The sequence below is a fragment of the Hyperolius riggenbachi genome, chromosome 11, assembly GCF_040937935.1.
Source record: "Hyperolius riggenbachi isolate aHypRig1 chromosome 11, aHypRig1.pri, whole genome shotgun sequence".
Lineage (NCBI taxonomy): Eukaryota > Metazoa > Chordata > Amphibia > Anura > Hyperoliidae > Hyperolius > Hyperolius riggenbachi.
Window position 1 is genome coordinate 19,482,231 of NC_090656.1, and position 22,250 is coordinate 19,504,480.

Sequence of the window (22,250 nt, forward strand, 5' to 3'; positions counted from 1 at the left end):
AGTATAGTGCCCCAGTATAGCCAGTATAGTGCCCCAGTATAGCCAGTACAGTGCCCCAGTATAGCCAGTACAGTGCCCCAGTATAGCCAGTATAGTGCCCCAGTATAGCTAGTATAGTGCCCCAGTATAGCCAGTATAGTGCCCCAGTATAGCTAGTATAGTGCCCCAGAATAGTGCCCCAGTATAGCCAGTATAGTGCCCCAGTATAGCCAGTATAGTGCCCCAGTATAGCTAGTATAGTGCCCCAGTATAGCGCCCCAGTATAGCTAGTATAGTGCCCCAGTATAGCCAGTATAGTGCCCCAGTATAGCCGGTATAGTGCCCCAGTATAGCCAGAATAGTGCCCCAGTATAGGTAGGTAGTGCCCAGTATAGCTAGTATAGTGCCCAGTATAGTGCCCCAGTATAGCCAGTATAGTGCCCCAGTATAGCCGGTATAGTGCCCCAGTATAGCCAGGTGGTGCCCCCCGCCCATCCCCTCTCGTCCCCGCTGTTATTACCTTAACAGCTGCCGCTCTCCCCTCTCCAGCGCATGTGTTTATTCAAGGCAAGCAGCGTATCTCCCGGCTGCTCTGTGATGCGACAGGAAGCAGGGCTGCGGCTTCCTGTAGCGGCGATATGTATCGCCGTTACTATGGTAACCGAGCCCTGATTCCTGCACATCACAGAGCAGCCGGGATATACGCTGCTTGCCTTAAATAAACACATACGCTGGAGAAGGGAGAGCGGCCGCTGCTAAGGTAATAGCAGCGGCGGCCGCGGGGACGTGCGGGAGGGCTGGGAAGAGGACGGCACACCAGGCAACGTGCCGCGGCACACTGGTTGAAAAACGCTGCCCTGGAATTCCCTTCTAAAACACATCTGTTTCTCTCCAAACCTTTCAACCTTCAAGCCCCCCTCACACGCACCTTTTCAGACTAGCATACAATATAACCTAGGACAGTCCACTTTTATCCCCTGCTCATGCTGTGCGCCATTCTGAATATGGTCCACAAACACAGAAACCCTGGATGAAAACCTTATGTATTTCCCCACCCTCTAGTTATTCCTCCAATACTGGAAGTGTGTAGGAGGCTGTACATGAGGATGGCTGGTCTCTACCTTCACTGGGGCAGATTCCTCAAAACTAGCGCAAGGAGAAGTGGTGTAAATCTGCTGCAAAACAGAGGCAGATGTGGAGCTGTTTCTCAGAGTAACCAATCAGAATGCTTGATCTGGGAGTATACTGTTGCTAAAAGTGACCAATCGGAATGCTTGATCTGGGAATATACTGTTGCTAAGAGTGACCAATCAGAATGCTTGATCTGGGAATATGCTGTTGCTAAGAGTGACCAATCGGAATGCTTGATCTGGGAATATACTGTTGCTAAGGGTGACCAATCAGAATGCTTGATCTGGGAGTATACTGTTGCTAAGAGTGACCAATCAGAATGCTTGATCTGGGAATAGTTTTTTTCTAAGAGTGACCAATCAGAATGCTTGGTCTGGGAATATACTGTTGCTAAGGGTGACCAATCAGAATGCTTGATCTGGGAATATACTGTTGCTAAGAGTGACCAATCAGAATGCTTGATCTGGGAATATACTGTTGCTAAGGGTGACCAATCAGAATGCTTGATCTGGGAATATACTGTTGCTAAGAGTGACCAATCAGAATGCTTGATCTGGGAATAGTTTTTTTCTAAGAGTGACTAATCAGAATGCTTGAGGCCAGCTTCACACCACAGATAGGCCGCACCGCCAAAAACAGGCCTCAGGGATTACCGCGTTAGTATTCCTTAATCCCTGTATGGTATCCGGCTAAGCATGAAGTGACACTCACTTCCTGTTGGGCAATCGATGACGTGCACGGAAGCATATTGCTAAAATATGCTTTCCACGCATCCGGGATGCTAAAAACTGCAGTGTTGTTTTTTTTTTTTTAAATAAATGCTCGTTACCATAGACTTACATGTGGGTATGTCCTCACATTTAGATAGAGCCCTTCCGGCGCAGCGTACTGCAACGTGGGGAGTGTGATCTACCCCATAGACTTTCATTAGGTTGCAGTGGGGTGCGGCAAATTTACCACACTGCCCCAATGTGAGAGAGCCCTGAGCTGGAATTATGCTGTTGCTCAGCGTGACCAGTCAGAATGCTTGTCCTGGGAATATGCTGTTGCTCAGCATGACCAATTAGAATGCTTGAGCTGGGATTATGCTGTTGCTCAGCGTTACCAAATCAGAATGCTTGATCTGGGAATATACTGTTTCCGTGAGTGACCAATCAGAATGCTTGATCTGGGAGTATACTGTTGCTAAGAGTGACCAATCAGAATGCTTGATCTCGGAATATACCGTTTCCGTGAGTGACCAATCAGAATGCTTGATCTCGGAATATACTGTTGCTAAGAGTAACCAATCGGAATGCTTGATCTGGGAATATACTGTTGCTAAGAGTAACCAATCAGAATGCTTGATCGGGGAATATACTGTTGCTAAGAGTGACCAATCAGAATGCTTGATCTGGAAATATACTGTTGCTAAGAGTGACCAATCAGTATGCTTGATCTGGGAATATACTGTTGCTAAGAGTGACCAATCAGAATGCTTGGTCTGGGAATATACTGTTGCTAAGAGTGACCAATCAGAATGCTTGATCTGGGAATATACTGTTGCTAAGAGTGACCAATCAGAATGCTTGATCTGGGAATATACTGTTGCTAGGAGTGACCAATCAGAATGCTTGATCTGGGAATATACTGTTGCTAAGAGTGACCAATCAGAATGCTTGATCTCGGAATATACTGTTGCTAAGAGTGACCAATCAGAATGCTTGAACTGGAAATATACTGTTTTCGTGAGTGACCAATCAGAATGCTTGATCTCGGAATATACTGTTGCTAAGAGTAACCAATCAGAATGCTTGATCTGGGAATATACTGTTGCTAAGAGTGACCAATCAGAATGCTTGATCTGGAAATATACTGTTGCTAAGAGTGACCAATCAGAATGCTTGATCTGGGAATATACTGTTGCTAAGAGTGACCAATCAGAATGCTTGATCTCGGAATATACTGTTGCTAAGAGTGACCAATCAGAATGCTTGAACTGGAAATATACTGTTTTCGTGAGTGACCAATCAGAATGCTTGATCTCGGAATATACTGTTGCTAAGAGTAACCAATCGGAATGCTTGATCTGGGAATATACTGTTGCTAAGAGTAACCAATCAGAATGCTTGATCGGGGAATATACTGTTGCTAAGAGTGACCAATCAGAATGCTTGATCTGGAAATATACTGTTGCTAAGAGTGGCCAATCAGAATGCTTGATCTGGGAATATACTGTTGCTAAGAGTGACCAATCAGAATGCTTGATCTGGGAATATACTGTTGCTAAGAGTGACCAATCAGAATGCTTGATCTGGGAATATACTGTTTCCGTGAGTGACCATTCAGAATGCTTGATCTGGGAGTATACTGTTGCTAAGAGTGACCAATCAGAATGCTTGATCTCGGAATATACTGTTTCCGTGAGTGACCAATCAGAATGCTTGATCTGGGAATATACTGTTGCTAAGCGTGACCATTCAGAATGCTTGATATGATCTTGATATGCTTGTTTTATGAACCAGTTCAGCTCCCGTTTTCTTAGAACTGGTGTTTTTGTTTCTTTCTCCCCTGGTTCCCTCCCTCTTTCTGTCCGTTCCCGCTCAGCGATCTGCGATGTGAGCTGCTCAGATACTGCAGAAGTACTTTGCTATTAATCACGTCAGGGATGTCTTGTTTCTCCATGTGAGGAGAGCATGGAAACTCTTGTTGCAGTGGCCATGTCTGCCGTTCTGCTGGTCTTGACAAATTACGGTTTCATTGAATAATGTTATTTTATTTTCTTGTGAGGGAATTGGGGACAGGCTCGTGCTCAGCATTCACTATAGTTAGTTTGATTGAAACAAGACATCCATCCATCAGATTCAACCAGAAAAAAACACACTGTCCTAAACCCGCACATATCCCAGTTGATCCAGGGGAAGGAGAAAAACCTTACAAGGCTTGGGCCAATTATCCTTAAAAGGGAAAAAATTCCATCCTGACTCCAGGTGGCAGGATAGAAAAAATCCCTGGATCACCTCTCCCAAGAATTGCCTAGTAATTATAGCCGTGAATGCCCTTCAATGCAAGGAAAGCATCCAAGCCCTCTTTAAGTGCAGATATAGAATTTCCTGAGGTAATATATTCCTCACTTTAACCACTTTTACTTTAAGGAAAACCTTTCTAAATAGATGGCAAAAACGTATTTTCCTCCATACACACATCATGCTCCCTTATTATTTGTACAGGCCTAGGGGCAAAAAGCACATCGGCCAAGATCTTATATTGCCCTCTGATTTACCTATACATGTTAACCACTGAAGCCTATCTGGACGAATATGTTCGTCCAGATAGACTGTGCTGCTGCAGCTGAATGAGGTGCGTGCTCCCGCCGCCTGCCGTTAGCCCCTTGATCAAGGAATGGGAATATAGTTCTTATTTATTAAGTCCCCCGGAGAAACAACGACGGTCTTTCTGCTTAAAAAAAAGTTCCCCGTCCTCATTTTAGTTCCTGGAAGCGTGATCGTTCGTTTCCAGGACTTTTTGACTGTGGCCATCTTGTGGTCAAATAGTAAAACTACACCCACATACATTTTTTAATAAATAAATACATTATATGACATTTAAAATTAGCTGTTCACCTCCCACACCAAAAATTACCCAAATAAAATGTTTAATAAAAAAACAACATGAATAGTTACCTAAGGCTCTGAACTTTTTAAATATGCATGTCAAGAGAGTATGTTAATATATTTTTTTAAATTATAGGCTTGTAAATAGTGATGGACGCAAATTGAAAAAAATGCACCTTTATTTCCAAATAAAATATTGGCGTCATAAATTGTGATAGGGACATAATTTAAACGGTGTAATAACTGGGACAAATGGGCATATAAAATACATTTAAGTATGGTAGCATGTATTCATTTCAAACTATGATGGCCAAAAAATTAGAAATAATGAATTCTTTCCTTTTCTTTCATAATCTTCCTGTAAAAATGGATTTAGAATAAAATAATTCTTAGCAAAATGTACCACCCAAAGAAAGCCTAAATGGTGATAAGTAGTGATAAAGTTATTGGTGAATGAATGGGAGTTGAAAGTTGCTCGTATGCATAAAGTGAACAACACTGTAGGCTGAAGTGATTAATTAGATCACCTCTCAGTCGTCTTTTTTTCCAAGCTAAATAAGCCCTGTTTGTCTAGCTGTCTTTGGTAAGGGCTGTTCTCCACTAGAGTGTCTGTGCTGTTGAGAAGCCACAGCCAAATCTCTATAGCCGCGTCATGCACAGCTGTAGGGATTCGGAGGTGTGCTGTGGAAAACTTCAACATGCCATCCGAATCACACTGGCATGCGATGTGGGCGGCAAACCCATTGTCTGAATAAGCAGCATATTCAGACGTAGTGGAAACGGGCTCTTTTTGAGACCTTCCTTCCATGTCTCTGATTAATTTGCCATATTTTTCAGACCATAAGACGCACCTTTTCTCCCCCCAAAAGTAGAGGTAAAAAGTCAGTGCTCAAGTCGTCAAGTTGCATCCATACAGACCTGAACAATGGCTGAACCATTACACTATCCAGCCACTGTTTAGTGTGTTGTCCAAAATTGCCATAGCTTTCCTCCCAAGTAATATTTTTTTTTTATTCTCATGGCTGCAGTCACCATCTGCAGAGATCTTAGAGCCCAGGAAGATGAAATCTGTCACAACTTCTACTTTTTCCCTATCTATTTATAGATGGTTAATTGGAGCAGATGACGTGACTTTAGTTTTCTTGATGGTAAGCAGTAGACCAGCTTTGGCACTTTCTTGTTTGACATTCGTGATTAGGCTCTTCAGCGATTCCTAAGTTTAAGCTATCAGAGTGGTATACGTTTGGTTTTGGGAAAAGTACTGGAGTGGGCTGCCAGTACCTTCTCTAGTGCCTGGTATCCTTTAAAGAGACATTGAAGTCTCTCCTTTTTCTCCTTTTTTTTTTTTTTTTTACCTTATTTTCTTATAAAGTCATCTTCAGTATTAAATTCTACGCTGATTTGCTGCATCCCTGCGGCAGAACGAGGTATTTATCCCCCTGAAATAGCCCTGCAAAGTTCCACGACTTTGCAGGACACAGATTTTGCTGCCTGGGGAGGCAGAGCTTTGTGCAGTAGCTCTGCCTCCTATCTAGTCAGTCTCCACCAGTCTCTGCCCTCTGCCCCCCCCCCCCCCGCCCCTCTCAGTGAAAGAAGACTGAGAGGGGCGTGGAAAGGTGGAGATCAGCGGAGAATGACTGGAGAGGAACCAGAGCTACTGTGCTAAGCTCTGCCTCTACCAGGAAGAAAAATCTGCGAGCCCAGGAACTTTGCTGGGCTATTTCTGGGCAATAAATCACTTGTTCTGCCTTGGGAATGAGGCAAATCTGCTTAGAATTTAATGCTGAAGAGGACTTTATAAGAAAATAAGGTAAGAAAAGAGACTTCTGTGTCTCTTTAATTTGTTGTATGAGGGTCCCTTCTTCCTGCCTGACACAAATGTGTGTTCTTGCTCCTTTAGGAGAGAGTTGGGACAACTTTTAAAATGTCAAGTTTTATTTTAATTTTATTCCATTTTATACAGCTTGGAACTGGATCAATCAAATTCAGTAGCTCGTGATTTTGTGTGGTTTAATATTTTTGTCCCACTTCGGGTGCTTTTTAAGAAAAAAACTAAATCTTTAATCCTTACATTTTTTATACATGTGTTGGGAATTCGAAAGTAATGCATCTGTGGTAGAAAAAGTAACCATCCGTCCCCAGGAAAGCTCCATTTTGTCTCTGCGGCTCTAACTCTTCTCCTCTTACATATCCATACTGGTCAGGCAGATAATCTGTAACGACTCCATCCATTGAGGGGCGTCTTACCACAATGTACTTTCATCACTTTATTGACTTGATAGCAGCCTCACAAATCCAGGTTCTAAAAGGGGTGAGATTGGAGATTGGATTTTGGAGCTCAGAGATTGGATTTTGGAGCTCAGAGATGGTCCGCTCCAGAGGGGCAAGGGAAGAGAAGTGCAGCAGCGCGGATGCTTCCTGGCGAGGGACATCTTATTTGGCGCCAGTCTACTTTAGGCAAACCCAGTAGGAAACCTCATAGGGAACAGTTCACCAAAGCTACCCTCTTACAGCACAAAGCATTGTGATTGGCTGAATAGTATGAGCTTTGTTTACTACAACCCATTGGAATCCTAGCAGTTCGAAAGAGTGCTGCTCAAAAGAGTTAGCAGAATTTCACTATAAGGTTTCCTGCTGGGTCCCCTGGACTAGTGCCTACTCATTTTCTTCACAGTCTAGTTTCGCTTTCCCCTGGATCAACTGGGGTAGGTGTGAGTTCAGGATAGTTTTAAGATTGAACTTGATAGATCGAAAAAAGAACTAAAGGTAGACGACTTACAAGTAAGTCATTTTTTTCAGGCATAGCTCTGTTGTTTCCACCACAACACCTTATACTGTGGGAATTATTACAATGTCTTTATGTAGTACCAATCCCTGTGCAGTTATTGGGCATGATTCAGTAAATGGTGCTAACCCAGTTAGCACGCCTAAAGACTTTGGGCGTGATAACTAGGGTGCTAACTGGGTTAGCACCGTTCACTAAATTCACATCACTTTGCACGCGCACAGCGCGGGGCGCGCACAACGTCGCATTCCGGTGCGACCAAAACAGCGCACCCGATGCGCCTATAAGGTCGCATTGGGTGTGACCTTATTGTCCATGCGACGTTAAGGTCACACTTAATGCGACCTTATAGGCGCATCAGGTGCGCCGTTTTGGTCGCACCGCGATGCGACGTTTCGCGCGCACCTTGCTGTGAATTTATCACGCCTCAACTAAGTTTAGGCGTGGTATAGGGATTTTCACAGTCGTGCTAACACTTAGCACGGTTTACTGAATCAAGCCCATTGTCTGTTTCGATCTCACTCCTTTGAAAAACAGGAAATCACTGCAGGTTATCACTTCCTGTGTCCAAAAAACCTGACTGTGATGCATCACTGAAGGGCACTGGATGGTCCTGATTCTGCTGCTGGGTTTCCTGTACCGCCAGTTCTGGAAGCCATACTCAGAACAAACACATATCTTGTGCTGATGATGACCGAGACGGCTGAAACGGCTACACGCATGTGATCTAAAATGATTGCAAGATACAAGGCTATAGGTGTGATGCTAATGACTTGTATGGCTTAGCTGTTGTTCCGGGCATTGCTGTTCCACTGTTTGTATTTACTTATCGTACGAATTGCTTGTAGAATTTGCTTTGAGTTTGGGGTTGGTTTTGGTATAAATAATAATTACAGTTGTCCGCATCACATGCACTGGTGAGATGACGCTATGCCTCTGCTTCTTCACTTACCGCATGTTATATTTCCTCTGCAGATCTCTTCCTCACCACCAAGGCGGATCAGAGTATTCAGTTTGAGATATGGGAGAACCAGGTAAGAAGCACAGAAGAATATATAAATGAAAATATGAATATAAATGCGTCCTCCTTCCCTTCTCCCCTCCCTCCCCTTCTACCCTCTCTTCCCCTTCTACCCTCTCTTCCCCTTCTACCCTCTCTTCCCCTTCTACCCTTCATCCCCTTCTACCCTCCCTCCCCTTCTACCCCCCTTCCCCTTCTACCCCCCCCCCCTTCACCTTCTCCTCTCCCTTCCCCTTCTCCCTTCCCTCCCCTTTTCCTCTCCCTTCCCCTTCTCCCCTCCCTCCCCTTCTCCCCTCCCTCCCCTTCTCCCTTCCCTCCCCTTCTACCCTCCCTCCCCTTCTACCCTCCCTCCCCTTCTACCCTCCCTCCCCTTCTCCCCTCCCTCCCCTTCTACCTTCTCCCCTCCCTCCCCTTCTACCCTCCCTTCCCCTCCCTCCCCTTCTACCCTCCCTTCCCCTCCCTCCCCTTCTCCCCTCCCTCCCCTTCTCCCTTTCCCTTCTCCCCTCCCTTCCCCTTCTCCCCTCTCTCCCCTTCTACACTTTCTCCCCTCCCCTTCTGCCCTTTCTCCCCTCCCTCCCCTTCTACCTTCCCTCCCCCTTTTGACTTCCACCCCTTTATCCTTGTATCCTTTCCACTGTTCCTGTGCTTGTGCCAGCTTGAAAAATCTTACAAATTGAAAGTAAACTTTTAGGCAATTAAACACTCAGCTTCTGTTAACTGGCTGTCAAATGCTGAATGTGTCATGGTGTAATTTTATCCAGATAACTAACCGGAGTCGACATATGTTTGCATGTTAAAGTGAACCTGAGGTGAAAATAAACAGATGAGATAAACAATTGTATCTATACTCCTTCTCCTAAAAATGACTTTTTTAGACATCCCATGGTTTTATTTTATATTTCGATACATTTAGAAAGTAGATTGAATGTTTTGTTGTATCTGCTCAGTTGTAGTCTATTAAGTGTCCCTAAATGAAAATACATGAACTGCCAGTATATTGACCCTTTTCTCTCTCCCTCTGCTCTCAGAAATATGTAGAAAAATATATTCTGCCAGGAAAACTTCTATGGCTGTAATTTGCTTATGAGTGATGTTTACTATGTTCCTGACAAGGTACTGACAAGACAGAAGCTGTCACTTAAATCCTTAACTGCTTGGCAACAACGTCACACCGATGGGCGTGGCCGAGGCAGCAGCCCCAGGACCACCGATCGGCGTAAAGTCGTGGGGCTTTTTTTTGCAGGAGATTGCGCGCGCATCTCCTGCTTGGTAGGCAGAGCTCTGGTCTGCCTTCAGCCTCCCGCTTGGAGACACGGCAAAACCGCTGTCTATTTACCGTGTACAGCACTGCGATCTACAGCAGTGCTGTATTGGGGACAGCCGTGTGACACGGCTGTCCCCTCCAGAGTGTCGGCAGTGATCCGCTGTCGTAGGCTGAAGCCATCACAGTGATTGGTTGGCGGGAGGAGGGAGGGCGGGGGTGGGATAAAATAAATAAAAGAAGTAAAAATATATAAAAAAATAAAACAAATATTTATGAAAAAAATAAACACTGGGCGAGCGATCAGACCCCACCAACAGAAAGCTCTGTTGGTGGGGAGAAGGGGGGGGGGGGGGGGATCACTAGTGTGCTGTGTTGTGCGGCCCTGCAGCTTGGCCTTAAAGCTGCATTGGCCTATTTTACATAAAATGGCCTGGTCTTTGGGGGGGGGGGGGGGGGGGGGGGGGGGGGTAAAGCCTGTGGTCCTGAAGTGGTTAAAAAATCACTCAGGCAGCAAAATAAAACAAGTAAAACAGCCTGGTGATTAATGTGCTTTGTACTGTACGTACTCATGTTTATCTCAACATGTCACATGTCACCTCGGGTACACTTTAGGGAATAACGGGGGGGAGGTGTAAATAAAATTTACTTACCAGTAGGGAATCAGCTGTAGCATCTCTGCCCCCTTCCAGAAAATCTCTGACCACCGGGGTGGTTCTGGGCTACTGTGCGGGTGCATCCGCTCACCTCTCTCGCTCACGCTTCTGTGGCCGGGGGCGTTATGTGCTTGCGCAGGTTAAGTCTTTGTGAATTGCCCTAGTGCAGAACCCTCCCAGCCATGAGGGTGCGATCGAGAAAGGGACTTGCCCATGGAGGGGCAGAGGCACACTGGAGGTCAGGATAAATACAGAAAGGTACCTGATAGACTACTAAGGGCTGGAAGAAGCCCCAAGTAAGTACTGTATATTCTGGCGTATAAGACTACTTTTCAACCCTTGAAAATCTTCTGAAAAGTCAGGGGTCATCTTATACGCCAGGTGTCATTGATGCCGGGTGATACACCCTATCCTGTTACCGCCTCTCAGATCTCCCTGCTGAGGACTGTAGTGAAGCGGCGCAGGCGCACATGTGCGAGATCTGAGAGGCAGAGAAGGAGGTAAATAGGATACAAGGACGGGGCCAGAAGGTGAAAGAGGCGTGTTTTATGGGCACAGCGCGATCTATTCTTCCATACCGCTCTGATAAACAAGGCAGACAAGGAGAGCTGACCAATCCGCTTATGGAGCGGGAGAGTTGACCAATCCAACCAGTCAATCGCCTATATGCTGGGTACCACATACAGTACAGCACCAGTATCTGTTTATACATAGCACAAGTATATGAAGGTTTTTTTTTTTTTTTTTTATCTGGTGTGCATTGGAAGAGGGGTAGTCTTATACGGCGAATATATCCTAAACTGTATATTTTAACTGTAAAAGTTGGGGGGAGGTCGTCGTCTTATATGCTGGAAAGTACTGTAAATGTAATATCCCACTCCCCCCCACCTGGATATCCTTTTATGCTGAGAATACACCAGGAGATTTTTTTGGCAGATAGATGGTTCGACAGATAATTTCCAACATGTCTGATCTGATTTTCGATCGTTTTTCTAATCGACTTCTCATAGAAGTGAATGGAAATCAATCAGATAAACGATCGGAAAATCGATCAGACAGTAAATCTGCTGAAAAATCTCATCGTGTATTCTCAGCGCCGATTTTCCATCCGATCGATTTCCAAATCGATTTTGCGATGGCTTTCCAATTTGATTCTGTTATCCTTTCTCTTCTATTTTCATTCACTTCTATGCGAAATCGATCAGAAAAACAAACAAAAACAAGATCGGACATGTCGGAAATTATCTATTGAAACTTCTAACTAACACAAAATTGTATGGAGTCTACCAGGCATTAGACCTACCATCAAAATCGCTGGCTCTTTTTTTTTTTTTGATGTAATGGGAAAATAAACAGAAATCAGTCAAGACCTTGGGGGGAAAAAGTGGACATCCATATATCTTGTTCATCCTTGGGAACAATTTCAAAACAGTTGAAGGTTCCACGCTTTATTCATAAACACCATAGCACCATAGCACTACACAGCCGTCATAGCAACTTATTCATGCATGGTTAATTTTAAATACTGCTGTGTTAAAAGTGGTTCAAAATAAACTGGGCTTCAAACCCTCCTGGTTTACGGAATGTACTTTTTTCTCCACGTATAGCGAAGGGGTCTCCACCTTGTGCTGGGCACCCCCATAGCCGTGGCGGGTTCCTCTGCCTGGAATAAACAGTAAATGTAATGTAATTGCTGCCGGTGTAGATTAGCGTGAGTCACTGTTTCAGTTGCCGCTCTGCCCTAATGCGTTGGCGCCCGGGGACCTCGCTTGATCGCAGGGCTTGCTGTTCCATTAGCTTCCTGTCAATCGATGTACACAAAACATTTCTATAGGGCCGCTTCTGCTGTGCAGGCTCCAACATTTCAAGTGTTCTTTCTCCTTTATCCCTCCTCCTCAGACCCTCTCCCCCTTTCACACTAATGGCTACGTTTCCCTGCAGAGCGCTCCTCTGATTGCGCGCACGTTAATCAGGGCTAGGTAAAAGACGAGTGCATGGAGATGGGTAAAACTCAAGTGAGCCTGATTATCTAACCTTTTTATTGCTACTAGATGGCTTAATCTTCCCATCAAAGGGCTGTTTTTCCTGCCAAAGAGCCCTAGGAGGCCTTGCGGTAGAACGGAGCCTGCGAGATGTCATCGGGAGCAGATTGGATTAAAATATGGGCTGGCGGGGGCAGGGAGCCATGTCGCAATTAAAGGGAACCTGTTCTGCTGGAAAACATTTCCAGGAAACGGTATTCTCGGAAGGACACGGTATAAACATCAGAGAAGTGTGATGACGGCAGGTCCGCATTAAAGTCTCCTAATTGGCTAGGCCGAGCTTAGATGGGTCATTGGTTTCTGTATAAGGGGAGGGGACAGCCAGATGCTGGCGTTTCATTGGACGAGGCGAGCAGCAGTTGGAGGAGGTCATTTGTGCTTTTCATTAGCGATATACCCAAAAAAAATTGATTTGTAGTATCTGCTTTTTCAGAAAATCATGTCCCCAAATCAAGTTGGAGGTGGTAGATACCAGCTTTGCTCTGGTGTTTATGGTTACCTAAAAGAGAAATCATGACTGAGAATTAAACTTCATCCAAATCAGTAGCTGATACCCCCTTTTACATGAGAAAGCTATTCCTTTTCACAAACGGATCATCAGGAGGCTCTGTATGGCTGATATTGTGGTGAAACCTCTCCCACAGGAAACTGTGAGGACCATGGTCCTGGCAGTTTCCTGTCTGTGAACCTTATTATATTGTGAGAAATAGCTGTTTACAGCTGTTTCCAAATGTCAAAAAAGCAAGCAGCAGCAGCTACATCACCTGTCAGCAGTAAAAATGTCACCATGTATTAAATGTCAGAATGTAAATCAGGGCTTTAAAAGATTTTACAGTGGGCAAAAACACTGACTAAATCATTTATATATAATTATTGTAAAAAATTAAGCACTTTTTTATTACATTATTTTCACTGGAGTTCCTCTTTAAGGCCGTATTTACATTGCACATTGGCGGTGCGGCAGCCGCAATGCCAGAAACAGGCCTTCGGGGTATACTGCGTTCCTATGTGGTATTCCTTGTATGGCATCTGGCCAAGCAGGAAGTGACACTAATTTCCTGTTCAGCAATCGAAGACACGCGCAGAAGCGTATTTCTAAAGCACGCTTCCACGCATGCGCGACGCAGATAATTGCGGCGTTTTTATTTAAAGTATGTGCATTACCATAGACTTTACACGACTTCCAGCCCGCCGCAGGAGCCGCGCACCAATGTAGGTATGCGCTTCCGTTAGATAGGGCACTTTGGACTACAACGTGGGGAGTATGAACTCCCCCATAGATTAGTATTAGGCTGTGGTAGTATGTGGTAAATTTACCGCACTGCCGCAGTGTGAAAGGTCCCTAAAAGATACCAGAGCTTGAAGAGACAAAAATTGCTATTTTTACCTGTTAGTTAGCTTCAGGAGTCTCACTAGATGTAAAGCGCCGCACCCCCGCCGCAAAACGAGGGCTTTAGACCCCCCAAATCCCGGGGCAAACTTCCATGACCATCTTGGTCGTGGATTGTGCTGCCCTGAGAGGCAGAGCTTTCTGCTGTAGCTCTGCCTCTCCTGCCGTCGATCGCCGCACGGATCTCCGCCTCTCCCCGTCCCTCTCTGAAGGAAGAGTGAGAGGGGCGGGAAGAGGCGGAGATCCGCCATGATTGACATCAGAAGAGGCAGAGCTGCAGCTGAAAGCTCTGCCTCTTTGAGGAAGCGCCGGCCGGATTGCCCCTCTTGGGATTTGAGGGGTCTAAAGCGCTCGTTTTGCGGCGGGAATGCAGCGCTTTACATCTAGTGAGACTTTTGAAGCGAATTACAAGGTAACGATAGAAAATTGTATGCGCTTCAGTCTCTCTTTAAACCTTTTTTAAAAACGGGAAGCAGTCCTCATGCCCACCGTTCCCCCCTTCTCATCCAAATGCCCCCGCCCCAGCTACTTCCTGGCAGAACGGGCAGTAGTGCACAGGGGCTGACATGGCTGTGCACTGCCGGGAGCGCTCTGTGTACGACGTAGTCGTGGCGTCATGCACAGAGCGCTCCCGGTTGTGTGCACGCGATCGAGGATAGCCGCGCCAGTGCCTGTGGGCATGAGGGCTGCTTTCCTATACATATCTGTTCTCCTCGTTTTCACAATAGGTTTTAGCTCTGGTAGATTGATTGCAGTGAGAAAAAAAATGTTTAGGACATGTGCTTAAAGTGGTCTGAAAGTGCTCTTAAAGATTATTTCTAGCCTTAAACCTAGTATTACAAAAATAAAATTTGTAGCAGAACAGCATTCAAACAGTTATACGCAGCACCTCATTCTGCAGTGGAAAGCCATTTTTACATTATTATTTGTGTTGTAAATTGATTTACTGGGCTTACAAAACTGACTTCCCGTTAATGTCAGACGCTACCTGTTTGGAGTGAACAGTGGTCTGTGACCTAGCTAAACTCCTCCCCATCCCATCATTACCCACATCAGGTAGCTAGAGAGGAGTTGAGAGGAGGCACCAGCCAGCCTTTTTGCTGGGAACACAGACCTGACTCCGCCCACCTCCTCTTTGCTGATGCTCAAAGATTAACTCTTTGCGGCCAGCACTTCAACCTTACTGCTCTATTAAGGCAGGCAGTTGAGAGGTATTTTTTTTATAAGCACACTGGGCTGCTGTGGAAAGGGTTAAATGTTTTATTACAAATAGAGAAAGGAATAACTGCAGTGCTGACCACAAAGAGTCACTCTCTCCCAGCAGGGAAGGAAGTGGCCTGGACCAGGTAGTCTGCTTTAAAAGACATCTGTCACGAAAATCTTAAAATTTTAAATACATGTAAACGTATACAAATAAAAAGTACCTTTCTTCCAGAGTTAAATGAGCCATACAGAACCGACAGGTTTTGGACTAGCCCATCTCATGGGGGGTTCACAGGTATTTCTTTATTTTCAAAATGCACTTAGTGAATGGCAGTTGCTCCGTCCAACTGCCAAAAAAGTGTATGGTGAGCAGGGAATCTGGCCAGCATCTTTGTATAAATCTTTTTCAGGGAGGGTCTTTATAAAGAATAAAGGCCATGCAGAGAATCCCCCATGGAGAGATGGACTAACCCAAAACCTGTCGGTTCTGTCAGATTTCTACTACCTACTGTAAGTGACAGCAACACAGGAGAGAAGTAATTTATGGCTCATTTTACTCTGGGAGAAAAATGTACTTCTTATTTGTATGTTTTAAATTTTAAGATTTTCGCAACAGTTCCTCTTTAAGGAGCTGCTATTTTCTGCTGATTGTTAATCTAGTTTTCTCTGTATTACAGGGTGGTAATTTCTCTCCAGCTACGGTCCCCATCCCCAAACCGAATAATGCGAAGGTCGTCGGACAGTCTGTCTTTGCTGATTTTGGTAAGTGAAGAACCTGTTCCTTCTTTAAGAGCTCGTCTATTAGGGTGCAGGAGATTTGGGCGCAGCCGGCACCACCATAGACCGTAATAGGAATTCCGGCTATGGCGGCGCTCGGTGAGTAACTTCCGTGCCGTCAGAAGACGGAGCTGAAGTTACTTTTAAAACACTGTAATTGGTCCGCCAGCTGGAAGCCGAATGACATCATTTCCTCCTTCCACGTCGACCTGGAGGGGGAATAGTAATTAAAGATTTCTCTTGTATGCCCTCTTGAAGGCCAAGGCTGCTTTATTTAACTACTAGCTGACCATGTCACGTCAATGGTCGTTGACGCTGCGGCAACCCCAGGACCGCCTAACGCCGATTGGCATAAGGTCCCGCGGGCTGTTTTGCAGGAGAACGCGCGCTCTGATGTGCGCGCACATCTCCGCTTGGTAGGCGGAGCTCCGCCCTGCCTTCAGTCTCCCATCGGTGATCGCCGCTTGGAGACTAATTACCCCGTGCACCAATGCGATCTAAGGCACGGCTGTCCCCTCCAGAGGCTCAGGGGTGATCGGCTCTCATAGGCTGAAGCCGATGACAGTGATTGGCTGATGGGGGGGAGGGAGTGAGGGGCATATAGAAAATCAATTAAAAAAATAGGTAATTTTATTTAAAAAAATAAATATTGATAAAATAAATAAACATTAGGGAAGCGACCAGACCCCACCAACAGAAAGCTCTGTTAGTGGGGAGAAAAGGGGATGTGCGATCACTTGTGTGCTGACATGTGCAGCCCTGCAGCGAGGACTTAAAGCTGCAGTGGCCTAATTCTTGCAAAATGGCCTGGTCTTTGGGGGGGGGGGGGGGGGGGGGTTAACACTGCGGTCCTCAAGTGGTTAAAGGGGGATAGGAGAGATCACTGCTTTTACCTACAGCTAATTTCTGTATAGAACATTCCACTTTATAAAGATACAGAAACAAGGGAGGGGGGCGTCTATAGTCATATGTCTATTGTAGCCGGAAGCCAATTACCTTATCTGCATATTTTTGGGATGTGGGAGGAAATCAGAGTGTCCGGAGGAAACCCACACAGACATGGGGAGAGCATACAAACTTAAAGCTAATAGAAACCAGTTCAAAAAAAAAAAAAGTCAGGTACTCCCCTAAGGAGAGGGAGGCTCTGGGTCCCATAGAGCACTCCCTCTCCTCTTCCGCTGCTGTCCTGGCTCCCCCATAGCGGTTTTCGACCGTTTCGGTCAAATACCGCTGTCTCCCGGCCGAAGGGAGGCTTCAGAAATGCTTCGGGAGCCCGAGTGCTCCCGAAGACGGGGAGCTCTACACTGCGAGTGCACCCTCTATGACGCACTCGCGCATGCGCAGTATGGAGCCGCCTGTCTTCAGGAGGACTCGGCTCCCGAAGACTTCCGGAGTCCCCTTGGCGGGGGATAAGAACAGAGGAGCCAGCGCAGCACCGGGGACATCGGGAGAGGAGAGGGATGGCTCATTAAGAACGAGCATTCCCTCTCCTTAGGCCACATACACACATCAGATAAAAGTCTTTTGAAAATGAAAGATCACAGACCAATCTTACCCCCCTTCCATGTAGTGTGAGAGCCATACCTTCCCAGTCTTTTCTATGGAGCTGAACTCCCCCATCAGAAAAAAATCTTTGCAAGATGCTGCACACACAGATGCTGTACAGACACAAAAGATCAGTATCTGCAAAAGATCTGTTCCTGCCAAAGATCCGTTCCTGCAAATTGCATTCATAGTCTATGAGATCTGCAGATCATCATACACACATGATTTAACTGACATTCATCTGCAGATCAGACAATCATCTGCAGATCTGAAAATCCATCCTGGTGGATCTGATCTGCAGATGAATGTCTGTTAAACAAGGTGTGTATGAGGATCTGCAGATATCATAGACTATGAATGCATTTTGCAGGAACAGATCTTTTGCAGATACTGATCTTTTGAATGTCTACAGCATCTTTGTGTGCAGCATCTTGCAAAGATTTCTGTCTGATGGGGAGTTCAGCTCCGTAGAATAGACTGTGTAGGTATGGCTCTCATACTACATGGAAGGGGGTAAGATTTCTGTCTGATGGGGAGTTCAGCTCCGTAGAATAGACTGTGTAGAGTATGGCTCTCATACTACATGGAAGGGGGTAAAATTGGTCTGCGATCTTTCATTTTCCAAAGACTATGGTCTGATGTGTGTATGAGCCTTTAGCTGAGTATCTGCCTTTTTTTTTTTTTTTTTTTTTTTTTTTTGTAAACCGGGGGCTACATTAGATTTTAAAAAAAAATGTTGGATTCTTTGCAGATTTATTTTCTTTCACGCCTCTAAATCACAATTGTATGATCAGAGTCCAAAAAATGCGATTGATCCCCCAACATTCCTCCACACGCACACACACACACGCACAGCATGCTCACTCAGTGCCTGATTCAATCGGAGTTCCAGAAATATCGACCTGCGTTTGGCCAGCCTTGCTCCTTTATCATCTGTTTTTTTCTTTCCCACTTTCTGTGGAAATAAAAGTATGTTCTTCCAGCAGCGGTGATGGGGCCATTTCCTGCAGCGCCGGAGGTGTTCTCTCTACGGGGGGAGAGCGCGGCAGGATTGGCGTAGCCGTCTCGCCACTCTACGTTTTGCCGCTATAAAAATGGTCTCTCTTTTCTTTATTGCTGCCCTGAAGTTGTTTTGAAGGCGAGTGACTTATAAGAAACAATTTCGAAGTGGATGGCGGCTTTCTTTTGTTTTAATGTGAACCTTGACAAGTATGACGGGAACATGGCTGAGGTCAGCCGCACTGATAGATTGTGTGTGTTATTAAGAGCAGCCTCCACTTTAGTACCGCAAATGATGAACTCCTTCCAGCCGCTCCCTCTAATGTGGAAAACAAGAAAAATCAATGCCTGGCAAGTCGGCCGGTCTCATTTCATTTCACCCGCTCTGCTCACTGCAAAGTCCAGCGCCTGTGGGGAGGTGGGCTGGAAACCGTCGCCTGTTGTAATCCCAAGCAGTGAGGCAGAACCTTCACAACATGGAGGGTTTTAATTGTTTTCCGTTGCTTTTTTTTAATAATACCTGTGAGGGCGAATGTGAGCCTTTTGAGCGACTCAGGGATATTAGATTGCAACTTTTCCAAATCTGTTGATCATTCTGGAGCACTAATAGCCCCACCGTACTTGTCACGGTTGTTTAGTGTCTTCCTAATGGCCCCTTCATATAACAGTGTAAATGGTTTCACAATCAGACAGGACTGAGATCTCTGACCAGAATTCATCCTGCAGGAGGCTTACAAAGGAGGGGGGGAGGAGCCTGCAGCTGCTTAGTATGAAGGGAGGTTTGATTTTAATTGTGGGTGTATATTTTTATTTTTTATTAAAGAGTGCATAAACCCCAATGTAAGCAAAGGAGGCAGCCGGACTGCAGTGGTAAACTGGCAGTTCTCAGGCAAACACGAAACCCTTTTTATCTGGCTTAGCGATCAATCCTGATAATAGGACAGGGGCGAAAAGCTAAAAAATGAATTAATTATTTTTGCTGGGAGGTGAATGAACCATTTTATGTCACACTGACATGGATGCTTTGTACTTGTCAAAGGTCAGATTTAACCCATCAATTTGAAAATAAGAATATGGGACACCAGGAATTTCCTCTATACTATTTTTACTAGATTTACTAGATTAATAGTCTCAAGTTCATTTTAAAGTTTCAAGTTCAGATTCGCTTTAAAAGTTTAACTCAACTGCAAAACTTTTCAGTCCTTTTTAGCCCATGTGATTATGCCTTCCCAGTCGGACTACACACAATCTTGGCGGTTGTGCCTAAGTGTTAAACACTTTGTGAAAATCTGATGTAATTGCTTCTATTTGGTACTTGCTCGCTATCCAATTTCTCGTTTGGCAAATGGTACATTTTCTAATTCATGTCTGAAAACTCCATTTGGTACAAATGAACACAGGAAGTCAGTCCTCAGCATTAGACTTCCTCAGTGTACGTGAGAACAACTTTTGGTTCCCTTGAATTTTTTCTCTTGGTTTTCAGCTTCTTTCAGCTTCTTTTTCCCGTTTTCATTGAAGATTTTCAGATTAAACAATAAATATGACTTGTTGCTTTTGATCATAAAATGTGCATTCTTTGCAATACTTCACAGTAATCCCTGTGCTGCAGTTTGATCATTTCACAGAAGAGCTATACTAGGATAATTGAAGGGCGCGAGGCTGAAGTCTTACTCCAAAAGGCAATGATAGAGCACAGAAGGATACGATTGAAGCCAGCCATGGAGGAATCATAAGGCTCTTGCAAGTATTCTGGAGGGTTTGCTTTATTTCACAACATTTGGATCCAGGTTCACTTTCAAAAGGAACCTGAAGTGAGAGGGAAATGAAGGCTGATGTATTTAATTTTAAACAATACCAGTTGCCTGGCTCTCCTGTTGATCTTCTGCCACTAATACTTTTAGCCATAGATGCTAAACATACATGCAGATCAGAATTTTGACTTAAAGTGTAACTGTCGGGAATGAAATCTAAAATCAGTTCTTCATTTTTATCTGGTAAACAAGTAATAAGGATGCTAACCAGGCATTCCAAAAGTTAAAATCTCTATTACTTTTATTGTTTATAGAATGATTATTCCCCAGTTTACCTGACTCTTATTTGGTGCACACAAAATTTGGTACATAAAAAGGAAGTTGCAGGGCATGCTGGGTTGTCCTATTTTGCTTCTCTGCTTTCCCCCTCAGACTTAACTAAAGCAGCCTGATTGGCTGAAGCCTCTTTCCCTCCTGTTTTCCCCTTCCACACCTCTGGTCCTCTCTGATTGGCCAATATTTCTCATGCTGAGACAATGGACTTTCTATAGTGGAGGGCGGGCAATGCATACACAATCAGGCAGAGGAGAGTAAGGGAGGAAATTACATCAGGATTGGCTTCAAAATAGCCACAGTTAAAATAGGAAATGCTTAGAAGGTTTTTCTCTTTTTTTTTTTACTGTAGAGAAATCACTCAAATCAAAACGTGGACAGTGCAATATTTATGTTATGTAAGTAGAGCAAGTAATTATCTACTTATATATGTGTGGTTTTTTTTCTGAGATAGTATGGCTGACCGCTCCTCTTCAATTTTGACTGCTGCGTGCTTGTTTCAGGTGTAGAGTTCAGACACTACTAATGCCAGAATGATAAGCAGGACTGCCAGACAACTGCTATTGTTGACATCAGGGTGATACCTCCCAACTTTTTGTGATAAGACAGAGGGATATTTTAACCTCCCTGGCGTTAAGCCCATGCTCAGCACGGGCTATGCCGTGCAGGGGGATTTCTCAGGCCCTGCTGGGCTGATTTTTATAAATTTTTTTTTTGCAGCACGCAGCTAGCACTTTGCTAGCTGCGTGTGCCCTCTGATCGCCGCCGCTACCCGCCGATTACCCACCGCTCGCTTCGCCGTGACGCCCCCCCAGACCCTGTGCGCTGCCTGGCCAATCAGTGCCAGGCAGCGCTGAGGGGTAGTGCGGGTCTCCCAATGACGTCACGACGTCGGTGACGTCATGCCGCTATGGCGACGGGGGAAGCCCTCCGGGAGATCCCGTTCTTTGAGGCGATCGGAGGGGCAGGGGGGATGCCGCTGAGCAGCGGCTATCATGTAGCGAGACTTTGTCTCACTACATGGAAAAAAAATTTAAAAAAAGACTTTGCTGCCCCCTGGTGGATTTTTAATAAACCGCCAGGAGGGTTAAGACATGCCCCTGCCGCACCCCAAATCAAGCCCCACCACACCCCTTACCATGCGTAACACAATTAATTCTAAATCAAAAGATGTACTTTTATCATTCAAACCACACTGGTCCTTTATCATCGTTAGTTTTGCTTCATATTAACATCTGAAAATGAGAAAGGTATCAATTTAATTGATGGTAATAAAGTTAAGAGTCAGTTAAACATATTTTTTTAGCAGAAAAATACATATATTAACACAGATCTGCACATCGGTCCTGAAAGAGGGACAAATGAGGAAGAAAGAGTGACAGGGGGATTTGGTTCTCAAAGAGGGAATACAAATATAGTCAGTGTTCTCCCCAGAATATTTTTCCAGCAGGGTGGCCTGAAAAAGTAGATGGGTGGGGGAGAATGCAGGTTTGGTGCTTCTCTGCGCAACTCTGCTTACAGCATTAGAGGTGGATGAGGAGACGAGTCAATGATAGCCGGGTGGGCAACAAAATTAGCTGGGTGGATCACCCGGCTAAAAGAGCTTGTGGAGAACACTGATAGTAAAGGACATTTCACAGGAGAAAAGTATAACATGGAGTCCCCTTTTACACATATACACTTTTTTAGCGTTGGGTTACCCTTTCTGCACACAGGGTAACGAAACAGCTAATAAAGTGTATGGGGCCCAGTACACTGTCCGTGTCACACCGGAAGCCTCCGAT

The 22,250-nt window shown here is 45.0% G+C and overlaps 1 protein-coding gene across 1 annotated transcript in view; it reads left to right on the forward strand.

Moving 5' to 3' along the window:
* The window catches only part of ITFG1 (integrin alpha FG-GAP repeat containing 1), a 383,915-nt gene that overhangs the window by 127,049 nt on the left and 234,616 nt on the right, over window positions 1-22,250 (forward strand). The window contains exons 7-8 of the mRNA XM_068261311.1: window positions 8,464-8,522; window positions 15,739-15,823. Of these exons, the coding sequence (XP_068117412.1) occupies window positions 8,464-8,522; window positions 15,739-15,823 (144 nt within the window). The remainder of the gene's footprint in view (window positions 1-8,463; window positions 8,523-15,738; window positions 15,824-22,250) is intronic.